Genomic DNA, 15963 nt, shown 5'->3' with positions numbered 1-15963 from the left:
CTTGCAGATGACCCCTATTGATTTTGAGGTCACTAGGTCAAAGGTCAAGGTCACGGTGACCCGAAATAGTAAAATGGTTTCCGGATGATAACTCAAGAACGCATACGCCTAGGATCATGAAACTTCATGGGTAGATTGATCATGACTCGCAGATGACCCCTATTGATTTTGAGGTCACTAGGTCAAAGGTCAAGGTCACGGTGACCCGAAATAGTAAAATGGTTTTCGGATGATAACTCAAGAACGCATACGCCTAGGATCATGAAACTTCATAGTTAGATTGATCATGACTTGCAGATGACCCCTATTTATTTTGAAGTCACAAGGTCAAAGGTCAAGGTCACGGTGACCCGTAATAGTAAAATGATTTTCGGATGATAACTCAAGAACGCTTTTGCCTTGGATCATGACACTTCATAGGTACATAGATCGTGACCCGCAGATGACCCCTATTGATTTTCAGGTCACTAGGTCAAAGGTCAAGGTCACAGTGACAAAAATCGTATTCACACAATGGCTGCCACTACAACGGACAGCCCATATGGGGGGCATGCATGTTTTACAAACAGCTCTTGTTAAATTCTTTATGCAATTTTATATAAACTACCACTAATAACCACCATGTGGAGACCGTATTTCTTGAAGGAAAACCTCTTCACCTACCTCAGTCAGAGCTCAAGTTCACATTTCAGAGGCCACATTGGGGCATAAAACAGCTTTTCCAGGATGTAACTTTGTCATTATGCAATTTTCGTATATCTTGCCACAAATGGCTACCATAAGGAGAGAGTGTTATGAATCACTCAACTACCCCATAGGTCTAGGTCTTACAAAGAGGTAATATCTCATATTTGGCCACTAACAGCTTGTGCCTTACACTGAGGTGTTTTGAGACTAAAGTGGAATCTGGTGCATCTGTGCCTTGTGAACGTTAGTCTTGTTCACTGTAGAATTTCTAACATAATTGAACAAATGTAGAGTAGTGTCATCCACAAATATAATGCATTCTGGGCAACTGACTTTGACAGATAATTTGCTGCGCCCATGACATCATCGAAAATGTCGAAATGAAAGTTAGTTTATGTGTACAGCATTTTGTTCTGCAATTGTTTTAGCTTTCTAAAGATGTGGCATGATTTTTTGGCAATTCATTAATATTTGTGGGAAAAAGCACTCACACAGACGTTTGCGTATGTGAAAAACTTCACTGGCATTACCTTTAATTTAACTCACAAAATTATACGTCAAAATGATATTTTTTAGGCCTGCTATTCTTGTAAAACTTTTATATATAAAATTTCACTCAGTTACTTGCCAATAAAATTAACTAAAAAAAATAATTAAAAAGTAACAGCCAAAAGAAAATACCAGTAAGTCTGACAATAGCTCTCTAGTCTCAGACAATTCTTGTTTATTCTTCATTCAGGTACTTAATTTTGACATTTTTGGCACAGCTGCCAACAGTGTCATCCCCATATAATAATGTCATCATTTCAGCATATTGATTGTATGTGTTCAGTCTTGTGTATTTATCTAAATACAGTCAAGTGTATTGAATATTTATCAAATATTTATTGCATGTATTATATTATTCATGCCGCCATGGGGTTTACCAAGATAAAGATGAAGTCTTGAATTCTACCATAAATAATTAAAATTAATGATTTCAATTAACAGTCTAATATTGTGTTGTGTGCAGAATTATTTTATGCTTTAAATCTAAACTTTAAATGTTTGTTATAAATTATTTTCCTATTACCAAATAAATAATGGTTTTCTTTGTTGTAGAATTTGGAGGATTTGGGTCAGTGAGTGGCAAGATTGAGATAGAAATCAAGATAAATCACGAGGGGGAGGTGAACCGAGCTCGTTTCATGCCACAGAACCCCTGCATCATTGCAACCAAAACCCCCTCCAGTGATGTACTGGTCTTCGACTACACAAAGCATCCATCTAAACCAGGTACACCATTGTCTAGTGGTGTCCTATTTGTGTCGATGGTTGGTTATATGCAGGGCTTTATTAAGCAAGTACTTATTCTGAGGATAATTTGCCATTATCAAAATTTAGACTGCAAGCCCTGTACTGGGAAAAATTGAATCCTGCTTGCTCAGATTCTTGTTTTCATATAGTCTGACATGTAACACTTCATTGGTCTCAAGCAAATTAGGACGTAATGCTTGCTTGGTCGAATTGCTCATTTTGATGACTGATTTTTTGAAGATTTTTTACACATACACATGTATTCAATTTTAATGTTTTTACATTTACATATTATTTCCTTGTTTCTTAAGAACTCTCATTGAGCATTATTTTGTGCAAATGAAAGACTTGTTTTACCAATATTTTACCTTGGCTTGGTTGTTAAGGAAGTGTTCATGCAAGGGTTAGTAAGGCCTCTCTGACTTTCTGAAGTTCCTTACTTGATCTGTCCTGCAGTATTCTAAGACTGCTAAGGAATAAGCAATCATGTTTTCTGCTAGATCCCAGTGGTGAATGCCAGCCAGAGTTGAGACTGAAGGGCCACCAGAAGGAAGGCTATGGGCTGTCATGGAACCCCAACATGAACGGGCACCTTCTCAGCGCCTCTGATGACCACGTGAGTGATACATAATGGCTACAATGGTTGCTTGTGGTCAGAAAGTGTTTGTTAAATATTGAATCTTGGGAAGAAGGTTTTTTTGGCCCCGACTAGCGATGCCCCAGGGTCCAATATTTCATCTTTTCAACTAAGTACTTGCAGGTTTTGGGGTATTGTCACTTCTGTGACAAGGTGTAGTTATTTTAACTCAAAATTCTGACAGGAAAACAGCTGTTTTTTTTTTGTGTTTGCATTTTCATTAAATCCATTATGTAGAAATTCCAAAGTCCATTATGTAGAAACTGGCCTTTAAGTTTTTTATGATTTTTAGAAATAGATTAAAATAAAATATATGTGGATGCGGATGCTATAATTTTGTACTTATGTCACAATGATACTGAATTAGGTAACTGATTTAATATTTATATATGTCTATTTAACCTACAATATATACAGCTATTAAAACTTCTTTTGTCAATAAAATCATATTGAAGAAATTTTTGGAGTAACACAAAATCTGGCATCTATATCCAGACGATCTGTTTGTGGGATATCAACACGAACCCAAAAGAGAACCGTGTAATTGATGCGTTCACTATCTTCACTGGTCACACGTCGGTGGTGGAGGACGTAGCCTGGCATTTGCTGCATGAGAGCCTGTTTGGATCAGTGGCCGATGACCAGAAACTGATGATGTGAGCTGCTGCAACTTTACTTTGCAAATGAGCCTTACTTTGGGAAATCTTTGTTTAATGCACGAGTGTAAAGTGTCATCCCAGATTATTAGCCTGTGCAGTCCTCGCAGGCTTATCAGGGATGACACTTTTTGCTTTTATATATAAAAAAATCTAAATATGTTAATTATTAAATAACTTCCTGGTATTACCATGTACTCTTATCACTTTTTCTTATCTTGTTATTTTGTTTATTTGATAACATAAAACCTTGTTATGTGTGTTACATATCTGTGCTGTCAGCTGTTATTACTTTATCTTGTTCAGTTGGTTATGTAAATCCTTGTCATTTTTGTTGCATATGTGTGCTTTAAGCTGGGACACGCGCTCTAACAACACCAGCAAGCCCAGCCACACGGTGGATGCCCACACAGCGGAGGTGAACTGCCTCTCCTTCAACCCCTACAGTGAGTTCATACTGGCCACAGGGTCTGCAGACAAGGTGAGGCACATTGCTGGAATAGCAGGGCTTAATTTACACAAAGATGTGGGCATCTGATGTAGTCATTGCAGGGGAAATCAAAGTGCTATTTTAGATGCAGTTTAAAGCAAAGCAATTTATATAAGAAAGTGAAATATACTGGGGTACAGGTTATAGCACTTTGAGAACAAAACTGCAGTATAGGGTCTTAAATTAAGTGATGATATATTGACGGTACTCAAAAGGGACAACAGTCCTGTATCAGTAAATTAGGTTACACTGCTTTGACCTGTGTTCAGTTAGATTATATTTGTTTTGCATGTGAGAATATTTTGAGCATCAATAAACTGAAAACTTAAAATAACTCACAAATCACATTGTTTCGGAGTATATGTAGTTCCTTAAAATAAAAACCATCTGTTGCTTGAGTATCCATATCTTGTGTACATGTTTTGGTCCCTTTTAAGTATTCTATTGTAATCATTCAAACCTTGTGAAAGCAGCAAACAGTTAAAGAGGATGTTTCCTCGTCAAATGTCAGTTAGAATGACTTAATTATGATAAACATAAAAAATTGGCATGCATTTAATATTATTGAATGCAAGCAGGGCCCTCAATCTATTTTAGGGGAAGCGGGTCGCTACCCATAGCAGGGGGAATTTTCGCGGCGTTTCCCTTTTTGGGGGATTTTTTACTTACTCTCTTATTATTACATTTGTACATGTTTGCACTATATTCATTGCTTTTTTTTCATAATTAAGTATGTTTGACAAGATTAAATTAAAATATAATTGAGATATAATATAATAATCATTAGACACATCTATCTATTTAAAAAAAAAAAAAAATTTAGGGGGAATTTTTCCCTCAAAAAGGGGAGAAAAGTATACTTTTCAGGTGGGGGAAATTAGCGGATTTTCGGCCGTGAATTTGACAGATCGAGGGCCCTGGCAAGCATTGTAAAGCGTTCAATATTAATTATAGTTGTACTGTAGTTATTCTTTATTCTTTTTTTAAAGCAAACATATATTATTTTAACTAAGCAGGCTTCCTGAAAAGGCCGGACCGCCGGTCTTGTCTGGCAAAATTCTTTATGGTCCGGCGAAATTTCTAATATTGCCAGTCCTTGTGACAGGCCATAAAAATTGTGACTAAATACCGAAAAGCCTAATACTTGCCAAAAGAACAAAAACACCCCATTAGAATCCCTCTTTTTGTGAATTTCGAGCCTTTTTGTCATTAAAAACACTAACGCGTAACTAGTTTATAAAAATGCTCTCCCTTTGTTCAAAAACGTTAATTTTATTGGTCCGACATATTACCACCTATCCAATTACAAACGTTGTAACAAAAACTACACATGAAAAAATGTTGTTGCTAAAGTTTCAATGGCGCTACACAAGGCTAGAACAGGAAGCTAAACGATGAGGAAAAAAAAAAATCAAAAGAATATGAAGCAAAACAAGTAAAAAGAACTTTTCAAAGTAGTGGAATTCTTACAGAAGTTACCTGCATTTTGAAGAGTCACAATCAATATGTTTTGTGACGTATGTTGAAACGATCCAATACGGTGCAAGTCTACTTATCAATGCGTAGTCATGTTATGTTATTTTGTTTTGAGTCTGATTATAATTTAAAGCTGTTGTCCATCATACACTCTAATCACTAGAACACGCAAATGTTTTGTTTTACTTTATCAAGTGTACTTGTACACAGGCTGCACATGGCAATAAATATGAGTTAAACTTTACTTAATTCTTCAATTATAAACTCACGCTGTTTGGTCAGATGAATTTTTGTCCGGACAGGCAAACTTTTCTATCAGCCTGTCAGGTTGACAGGCACTTTTTGGGACTTTTCAGGAAGCCTGACTAAGTTGTAGAATTGTCCCCTACCGGTTTCACTGGACGGGACTTATGGTTTGCGCTCTGTGTGTCAGTCACTCAGTACAAGTCTGTCAGTCTGTGAGTGTGTCACACTTTTCTGGATCGTGCGATAACTTAAGTTCTTCATATTTTTTCATGAAAATTGAAACATGCATAGATGGCAATATGGACATTATGCAGTGATTCATTTTGCCGTGCGTCCCGCGTGCCAGACGCACGTTTTGTTCTGGGGACGCATCATTCTCAAACATGTGCGTTTTACATGATACCGAGTACGATTCGTGGATATAAGCAAAACGCATGTCAACACCGTCTTGAAAAGTAGAACGGAAGAGACATTACTACATTGGGAATGTATTATGCGTATTTTGATTGGTTGAAATATATCAATTATCCAATCAGTTACGGCGTTTTATTAAAAGTTCGTTGGATAATTAATTTTCTGGCCCGGATGGTAAACAAAGAAAATGCGACCGAAAAAGCTTTTCGATATTGATCCTGAACAATTTAAACTCGCAGTGTAGATATTTATCGATAACACAGCCTCGATGTAAACTATGTGGTTTAAATATGAAGAATAAACAGCGGAAAACACAGTTTGCGTTCGTCTGTTGTGAGCGCAGACACTTATTATTTATTTAGTAAAGCGATGTTATTATACTTTTATGGATTAATTGAGCAGTGTTGGTGTTTCTTAAGTGACAATTAAAATTTGCAATTTCTGAAATAAATAGCATCTTTTATTTGTATACGGTACATACATAATAGTGATACAGGTTGTACAGTATTCCGTCCTATGTTACGTTATGTTACATTCCCTATAATGTTAGTACATATGACAACACAGACATCTGCTATTTATACTGCAGGATGTGAGAGGGGGTTTTCTATACAGAATAAGGACTTGACCAAATTCAGGAACAGATTAACTGTAGCGAAAGAAGGCAAACTCATGAGTGTGAAGTTGTGCAATTTTGCCCTGAATGAATTTGTGGAAAAAGCTCTCTCTGTTTGGAGAAAAAACCAAGCTAGAAGGCTATACACCTTAAATACAGTATGAGTGTTGTTACACTAAATCTGTATTGAAGTTGTAAACCTTTTGACCAAAGAAGAAATTGTATTTTGTCACACTGTTTGAAAGGGCTAATTTTGACCAAAAAATTATAAACACTGGTCATCCAATTTATTAAAAGTCTAGTCAGTCCAAATTGTTAAAGATGTTAAAAGTTCTCTGTTTAAGATGTTGTATGTTTCACTGTTTAATATTAAAAGTAAAACAAACAAAGATTTCACTTGCTATAAACATATTTCTGTTTTTAGCTGTAAAATTGCATAATTTAAAGAGCCCCTGGCTAAGGTGTACCATGTTAAGTAGATTATTTGTAACAAATTTACAAAGACACAATCTGGGACCCATTGTTTTTAGTTTGGACCCATTGTTTAAAAATATGCGAGTCCCAGAGACTCATTGATGTGGATTTCAAAATGAATCACTGCATTATGCATGTCATTTAATTTTGTTCCTATGTTAAAAATTCAGGTTGCTATGGCAACATATTTTTTTAATCTGACAATGGTGGAGCTGGTAGGGGACATATATTGCTTGGCAATAGTCTTGTTATTTATGTATTACTAATTACACTTTATTAAGTATTTATCAACTCTAAATAATTACTCTGTTGGTTACAAAATTGCAAATATTTACGACTTTACAGTATAAAAACCTAGTTTACCAGAGATCTTTGATAACAAGCATTTCCACACTTTTAGTAAAATCATAAGAAATGTGAAGCAAAATCAAAAAAGATGATGACAGAAAGTTGTGTTTTCTTTTTGCAACAAGAATGTGTTTCTGAATCATCACTAAACGATTAACCTAAGAAACCATTCCCTATATATTAAAATTGCACACTATTTCAGTTTTCCTGTCTTATTGCAGACTGTTGCATTGTGGGACTTGAGGAACCTGAAGCTGAAGTTGCACTCATTTGAATCTCACAAAGACGAAATCTTCCAGGTAATGCCATGATGGTATTAGAAAAAAAGTGGATAAATTTGATAATTTAATACACAAGTTATCATTATAACCTTTCTTATAAAGATATATTTGTCAGAAGTTTAATGTGATTACTTATCTAGCCTATATAAATAAACTGCATGTTGTTGTTTTTTGCACATTAAGATTGTTACTAAATGCAAATTTATCTTTTAATAAAGTGTTTGAAAATAGGTTGAGACAAAAAATAGGTTATGCAAGGATGAATTTATATATTTAACTACAAAAAGTGATATTGTTATAAAACACTAGATTATATTATTAATAATGTGACCAAATATTTACAATTACATAAGAAAATATGTTTGAAAACAAACAACAAGACACTGGCAGAGGGTTAGCCTGTATTATGAGCAGTGTTGAAGTATAGCACTGCTGCTTGACAACTGTATGGCTCGACATTAACAGTAGTCCAACTGTCCGCGACAACCAAATTGTTAGTCTGGACAAGTAAATAAAGAATCTGCTAGTCCGACGGGACAAGTGTTCGTTATAATAATTTGATTGCTTAGAAAAAATGCCTTTAAATCCTTTATATATGTGGAGTTTCCACAAAACTTTTTCGATATTTTGTTTACATTTAAACAACAAAGCGCAAGATATTCCGATAGTTCCATTTGATACTACACCGTTCTGTTCAAAAGGGAAGCAACCCTTAACATTTTTCTTTGCCAAGATAACAAGAATATTCTCCCTTGTTAAGAATATGCATTTTACAACACCGGTACACTCTGATCTTACAGACAATTAACGTAGTTACGTCCTCTTTTGTTAATGGCCCAAGGCGAGGGGACATTTTCAGGGAACATTTAGTCAGTCAGTTATGTTAATGCTGTTTAAAATATCAGTTCAGTACTGTACATATACATCACTTTGAACATTTTCTGCTTTATAGTGGCAAAAAACACAAGTTTGTGTCAGGTGTTATGGCTGTGTATAGTGTTAAAAAATCAATAATCTCGAGTTTTCCTGTTATTCTAGTCAGTTCCTTTCTGTATTGAAATTGCCTACAATTATGTTAACATGTATTTTATATGATTTAAGTCTTTATGATTTGAGCATTTTGTCGTATTTCATTATTTTGCAAAGTACTGAGCAGAATAAGATATAATGGTCAGGACAAGTCGCTTTTTGGTCAGGATAAGTAAAATTTTTGTCTACTTGTCCAACCAGACAAGTGGCTTCAAAAGTTAATGTCGAGCCCTGAACTGTATGGGTATTTGAATACATGTTTATTGAAAAGCAAAATAGTTCAACACTTTAAATCATTCAGCGTAAAATCAATGTATAAATTGTGATTATTTGTCACCTCAAAATAGTTTGTTTTCACATGGATTGCTGTTTTTTACTCGTGTATGTTTCTTTGTCTCTGCTTTTTGTCAAGATGAGAGGGGTACCATCAGTCATATACTAAATCCTAATCAAGATTGCCACTCTAATATAAATTGATCTTATAAAGTTAAAATTTTGCGCAGTAAAGCCAGGCAAAAATAATTTATACAAAATGTGTTTGCTTTTAAATTGATAGTAGAATTATATACAGATTTCTCATTAGTAAAAGACTGCATACGTGATCTTGTTTCATGTTATTTATACAAGTATTTGTCAGTTAATGTCTGTCATGTTTTATGATTAAATGTTGTAAATTTTGTGTCACATTTCAAATGGTCCTGCCAGAATACAAAATTCTATGGCATTGTTATATTTTAGTGTCAATACTAAAAATCTAATCATTGTTTGGTTTGATTGCCCTGCCAGGTCCAGATCTCATTATTGTTTGGTTTGATTGCCCTGCCAGGTCCAGTGGTCGCCCCTCATTATGGTTTGGTTTGATTGCCCTGCCAGGTCCACTCATTATTGTTTGGTTTGATTGCCCTGCCAGGTCCAGTGGCCGCCCCATAACACTCATTATTGTTTGGTTTGATTGCCCTGCCAGGTCCAGTGGTCGCCCCATAACACTCATTATTGTTTGGTTTGATTGCCCTGCCAGGTCCAGTGGTCGCCCCATAACTCTCATTATCGTTTGGTTTGATTGCCCTGCCAGGTCCAGTGGTCGCCCCATAACTCTCATTATCGTTTGGTTTGATTGCCCTGCCAGGTCCAGTGGTCGCCCCATAACTCTCATTATCGTTTGGTTTGATTGCCCTGCCAGGTCCAGTGGTTGCCCCATAACTCTCATCGTTTGGTTTGATTGCCCTGTCAGGTCCAGTGGTTGCCCCATAACTCTCATTATTGTTTGGTTTGATTGCCCTGCCAGGTCCAGTGGTCGCCTCATAACTCTCATTATTGTTTTGTTTGATTGCCCTGCCAGGTCCACTCATTATTGTTTTGTTTGATTGCCCTGCCAGGTCCACTCATTATCGTTTGGTTTGATTGCCCTGCCAGGTCCAGTGGTCGCCCCATAACTCATTATTGTTTGGTTTGATTGCCCTGCCAGGTCCAGTGGTCGCCCCATAACTCATTATCGTTTGGTTTGATTGCCCTGCCAGGTCCAGTGGTCGCCCCATAACTCTCATTATTGTTTGGTTTGATTGCCCTGCCAGGTCCACTCACTATTGTTTGGTTTGATTGCATGCCAGGTCCAGATCTCATTATTGTTTGGTTTGATTGCCCTGCCAGGTCCAGTGGTCGCCACATAACTCATTATCGTTTGGTTTGATTACCTGCCAGGTCCAGTGGTCGCCCCATAACGAGACTATACTGGCATCCAGTGGCACGGACAGACGTCTCCACGTGTGGGACCTGAGCAAGATAGGGGAGGAACAGTCAGCAGAGGACGCCGAGGATGGGCCACCTGAACTGCTGGTATGTGCAGAGATAGTGCACTGGTTAACCCATTTATGCCTAGTGGACTTTCCCATCCTTCTAAATTGGATCAATTTATTTTACAAAATTAGGGATGTCTAGTATATTTAATTCTGTATTCAGGGCAACAGATAAGGTTCGTTTTATCGTTTTAACGATTTGTATTTGACAAAAAACGAATAGAAGTTAAAAATCAATCGTACAGAAAACGGTTATGAAAATGGAAAACGAATTGATATCGATTCTTCGTCGTTTTATTTGTTCCGTTTTCCGCCGTACCGTGTTTAATTATAATTAGTGTACTGTAACCTTTAGTGCGGCCGTAATATTTTCAGTTAGTTCATATAAACACCGTTTTGGGCCGGTGTCAATGTAAAAAGTAACTTCCGCCGAAATAAGTTCGGAAAAAGGTTCTCTGTTAAACATCGGGTTAGGAAACTTTCATAAACGGCGTGCGCGCCCAATATTTTACAATTCATTACGAGACCCAAACCGTCGGGAAAAGACATGGTGAAAAGTATACTATCACATTTAATAGCGCAGGTGACATATTCTGAAATATTCGGCTCAAAACACCGCTGCGATTCCGTTTCTCAAAAACTAACAACATCGTGATTTTCACTGGCTTGTCATCGATTGAGAGGGTTGGGCAATGTGAGTATGATCTGAGAATGCAAGGCAGGAGTGTTGAAACTGGTTTTAACAAAATGACTCCATCATCCATTTGTCAATATACAATTAGTACTAATATTTACAAACAACCATTGTCTGTGTGAATATATAATGACTTAATTTGAATAAGAAATGCTGAGCATTATCAATATCCAAAAATGAAGCCCTAATCTGATCCAGATACATATATACGTTTTGATCAAATTGTAAAAAACTTATTGACAAATAGTTTTGAGGGGAAAAAACTAATTGTTACAAAATGCTTGCAGTGAAAACTAATTGACCCAAAATATTATCTGTTGCCCTGATATATTTAGAATATTTTTTACAGAAATTCCTTTAAGCAAACAGCGCAGACCCTGATGAGAAGCCGCATCATGCGGCGTCTCATCTGGGTCTACGCTGTTTGCCAAGGCCTTTTTTCTAGACTCTAGGCATAAATTGGTTAAGTAGAGAGGGCTGCAAAATTCGTCTCACTAGATCGAATCACCTTAAATTTTGGTCCCAGAAAAAATATGATATGAAGAATATTCATGTGGTTGGGTGAACCCATTTTCAGATTAGTCAGCACTTTTACTTTTTATGTCCCCTGTAGGGTGGAATATAGCAGTTGGACTGTCCCTTTGTCTGTCCGTTCCGCATTCCATTTTCCATACTTTTTTACCTTAACACTTTGAGATATTGACCTGATATCTTGTGTCTGAGTACTATATGACTTACAGGTGAAGTGCGAGTTTCGTTTTGGGCCATTGATTTTTTGTGATGTTATGGAGGTTTTTTAAGAACCGCTTTCAGATATGTAGCTGATGTTTGGTATGTGAGTCTATCTACATGACTTACAGATAAAGTGCAAGTTTTCTTCCGGTCCATTGATTTTTGGCAGTTATGGGCCTTGGACTTACAAAAAGTTCTCTAAAATAGCTGCTTTGTGGCCTAAAAGAACTGTAGGGAGAAATATGTTCACAAACACAGGTCTTGATCTTACAAATAGTTGACTGGTAGCTTTATCATTTTAAACTGTCACAGTTCAATGGCTGTGTAATATGTTGATCATAATGCTTACAAGTGAATTTCTGTACAAATTTGGCAATATTTGCATTAAATGTCATTAAAGTTTACATTTTATGTTCTAGGAAAATGTCAATACAAATTGATATTTGTAATGAATTCGAAAATAAAACACGTCTTTGTAAGGGAGCCTAAAAAAACTCAAACCATGAAGTAAGAAAGGGGACATGATTTTGTCAGCTGTAGTGTTACGTTGAGTGTTTTAAAATAGGTTTTTAAACCCTTGCCCTAGGGTTATTTGCTATATTTATGTCAGTTATTTCTCCTCTGTTTAGCTGATTTGCTCCTTTTGATTTGGCTTAATTGCTTCACAAAAAGCAGCTGTTCTTAATTTGAAGGATTCTTAAACATTTCAATTGAAATAAAAGAGTTTTTGTAAACATCGAACTGAAGGTAGAGTATTTTCCTGCCATGTTGTGTTCCTTAACTTACCTGTATTTATTTGAATGAAGGATGCACATGACTCTACCCATTGTTGATATTGCGCATTTGCCTTGTTGCCTCATAGACTGACCAACAGGCATTGTTTAAATATTTTATAGCCAAAATTTTCCTTGATACAGTCTTTTTAATATACATCTATGGAAATCTTGACCTTTCAATGCATCATTTTGCTCTGTTTCTCTTTTGTATATTATTTTAAAATCGGCCAATTGCAGATTAAATTGCAATCAATTTTTTAACAAGTTGTCAATGTACTTAGAGGATTTAACTGCATGGTGTCATTTCAGTTCATCCACGGAGGTCACACAGCCAAGATCTCTGACTTCACATGGAACCCCAATGAGCCCTGGGTGATCTGCTCTGTATCTGAGGACAACATCATGCAAGTCTGGCAAATGGTGAGTAACTGTTAAATAGCTGATCCTCAATCTTTCCCGCTTACTCGTGTGGTAGAGCTCTGGACTTAAAAGTCTGAGGATTGCAGTTTGATTTTCAGTGCTGCCGCATAACTTTTGTGGGGCCTGGTCATTCATTGATTATATGGCAAATAACCTGTAACTTTGTAAACCAGTTGTCATTGAAATGTATGAATATGTATTATTTCTGGTAAACCAACTTAACAGCAACATAATAAGTAGGTTTACTGACTGGTGTGATATTACTGCAACGCTTTTTCTCACCATCTTGGAATTATGTTCCATCAATATCATTGGGAATTTAGCATCAATTTATGTCAAATTGGGAAAATGATCCTTTTATATGCCCTTCACAGAGGAACCGAATATGAGATCACCCTTGGCTGGGGTGTGGATGGATTGGCTGGCTGCACAGTAATTGTTCCCAGTTTCTCAACTGGACAATACTGAAATCACTGCAAGAATATCATACATTTCAGTCATTGTTTGGTATTCATTTAAGCAAGATTTAATTTAAAAAAAGTCTCCATCTTGCTGCTTTTTAGCTCACCTGAGTACATCGTGCTCATGGTGAGCTTTTGTGATCGCCTTTTGTCTGTCGTCCGTTGTGCGACGTCAACATTTGCCTTGTTCACTCTCTAGAGGCCATATTTATTGTCCAATCTTCATGAAATTTGGTCAGAAGATTGGTCTTAATGATATCTTGGATGAGTTCGAAAATGGTTACGTTTGCTTGAAAAACATGGCTGCCAAGGGGCGGGGAATTTTTCCTTATATGGCTGTAGTAAAATCTTTTTAACACTCTAGAGACCACATTTATTGCCCAATCTTCATGAAATTCGGTCAGAAGATTAATCCCAATAATATCTTGGACGAGTTCGAAAATGATGCCGGTGGGTTGAAAAACATGGCCGCCAGGGGGCAGGGCATTTTTCCTTATATGGCTATAGTAAAATCTTGTTAACACTCTAGAGGCCACATTTATTGTCCAATCTTTATGAAACTTGCTCAGATGATTTGTCCCAATGATATCTTGGATGAGTTCAAAAATGGTAGCCTTTGCTTGAAAAACATTGCTGCCAAGGGGCGGGGCATTTTCCCTTATATGGCTATATACGACTATATTAAAATCTTGTTAACACTCTATAGAGGCCACATTTATTGTCCGATCTTCATTAAACTTGGTCAGAACATTCGTCCCAATGATATCTTGGACGAGTTTGAAAATGATGCCGGTTCAGTGGTTGAAAAACATGGCCGCTAGGGGGCGGGGCATTTTTTCATATATGACTATAGTGAAACCTTGTTAACACTCTAGTTATGTTATATATATGTGCTGCTTTAATGTATTCTTACAATGAAGACAATGTTAAGTTAATATCCTTCCTATTTTTCATATTAAACTTGCAATAATCTATAGATTCTTAAAATTAAATAACACCATTAATTCATAACCTCTCTAAAATTATTTATTTAATTCAGTTGCCCAATCTTCATGAACTTTGGTCATAACATTTGTTTCCTGTGTAGTAAAGTTTGGTTTTATTATGTCATTATTATGTACCATTAACTGTATTATTTAATTTTTTATAACACAGAATTTTCATAATTAACACAACTGTTTTAGTCGTGATTACTTATGGTAAGCCTATCAACTAAGAGATAGCTGAAAGAAAGACAACATGTATACAATTTTGCAGTATCTATCTCCCTTGTTTAACCTGCTGAGTCATGTTTCCCAATCTGTTTTTACTTCTGCTCTAGAATTTGTTAGACCCCTTGGTTTCAAAACACTTAAAGGTGAATACTTCCAATGCATATTTTTCTAGTGTAATGACATTTTTGGCTAAGTTGTAATTTCTTGTGTAAATCTGTACTTATTGTTTTGTCACATTTGTTATCAGTTTGTAGCAAATTACAGTCAATCTTGTATTTAGAGACCACTAAAGGGAGTAACCAAAAGTGATCTCTTAATAAAATGGTCTTTAAAAAAAAAAGGCCATTTGTGATGAATGCGGACCTTTGATTTTAAATCCAGATATCGGATTATCTCTTTTTGACACTGCGATTTCTGCTTTTGTAAACAAATGAGTCTAAATGTAAATAAAATGAATAAAACAATTTTTTACTTAAAATAAGTTGTATTTGTTCCCTAATTCTAAATACAATGTTAATGGTTTGCACGGAGAATGGGTTTTTCCGACTCCAAACTCATTCACGATTAAATTTATGTGCACTTTTACTTAGACACTTCCAATACCCGAATTTTCTCATTTAACGTTAATACTTTCCGTTTTGACATTTTAATTTCTGCATGTAAGCATATGTACATAGGGAAATAAATATAACACCTTGATTGAAAACTAAATAAACACGCCTGATTGGAAAATTTGCTAACACAAACTAATTAGCATAATAACAATTACATTTTTTAATGAACAGATTATGCTACATAATACCGATTAGTAGTTTATTTTTTACACCTCTCGAGAACACTGTGAAAATGTTTGTCGCATCGGCGCATTATTTCTGCAATAAAATCGGCGATCAAATTTGTCACTTAACGTCCCAGATAGTAAACTCTTAAACCCGTAGGCTGTTGGCAATATCTCACTGTATTATTCGACACCAAAAATTGATACGCAGTCAGCATTAACACCGGTCAGAACCGGTCATCGAGATAAAGGAAAATCGCTGGTGTGAAATCACAACAAAGGTGTCATCGTTCATGTTATCGGCTTAGATAAACAATCGACACTGATTTGTCCCTGAACGGTCAACAGATTTACCACTTTTACCTTAAAGCGGTCGCTTAATTCAAGACTCGGGCATCAAAATACACTAAAATCAGCGGTCGCTGGTCGCGTAAGACAAAAGTCG

The 15963-nt window shown here is 36.1% G+C and overlaps 1 protein-coding gene across 4 annotated transcripts in view; it reads left to right on the top strand.

Moving 5' to 3' along the window:
* The window catches only part of LOC127853307 (histone-binding protein RBBP4), a 35183-nt gene that overhangs the window by 15696 nt on the left and 3524 nt on the right, over positions 1-15963 (top strand). For 2 of the 4 annotated variants that reach the window (XM_052387720.1, XM_052387719.1), the window contains exons 5-11: positions 1789-1962; positions 2484-2599; positions 3116-3276; positions 3631-3757; positions 7562-7639; positions 10349-10483; positions 12955-13065. In XM_052387720.1, the coding sequence (XP_052243680.1) occupies positions 1789-1962; positions 2484-2599; positions 3116-3276; positions 3631-3757; positions 7562-7639; positions 10349-10483; positions 12955-13065 (902 nt within the window). Of the gene's footprint in view, positions 1-1788; positions 1963-2483; positions 2600-3115; positions 3277-3630; positions 3758-7561; positions 7640-10297; positions 10484-12954; positions 13066-15963 lie in introns of all 4 variants that reach the window. The other 2 variants (XM_052387718.1, XM_052387716.1) reach the window with 1 other exon arrangement.

This window comes from Dreissena polymorpha, chromosome 12 (assembly GCF_020536995.1).
Source record: "Dreissena polymorpha isolate Duluth1 chromosome 12, UMN_Dpol_1.0, whole genome shotgun sequence".
In the NCBI taxonomy this organism is placed as follows: domain Eukaryota; kingdom Metazoa; phylum Mollusca; class Bivalvia; order Myida; family Dreissenidae; genus Dreissena; species Dreissena polymorpha.
This window is presented reverse-complemented; position numbering and strand designations above follow the sequence as displayed.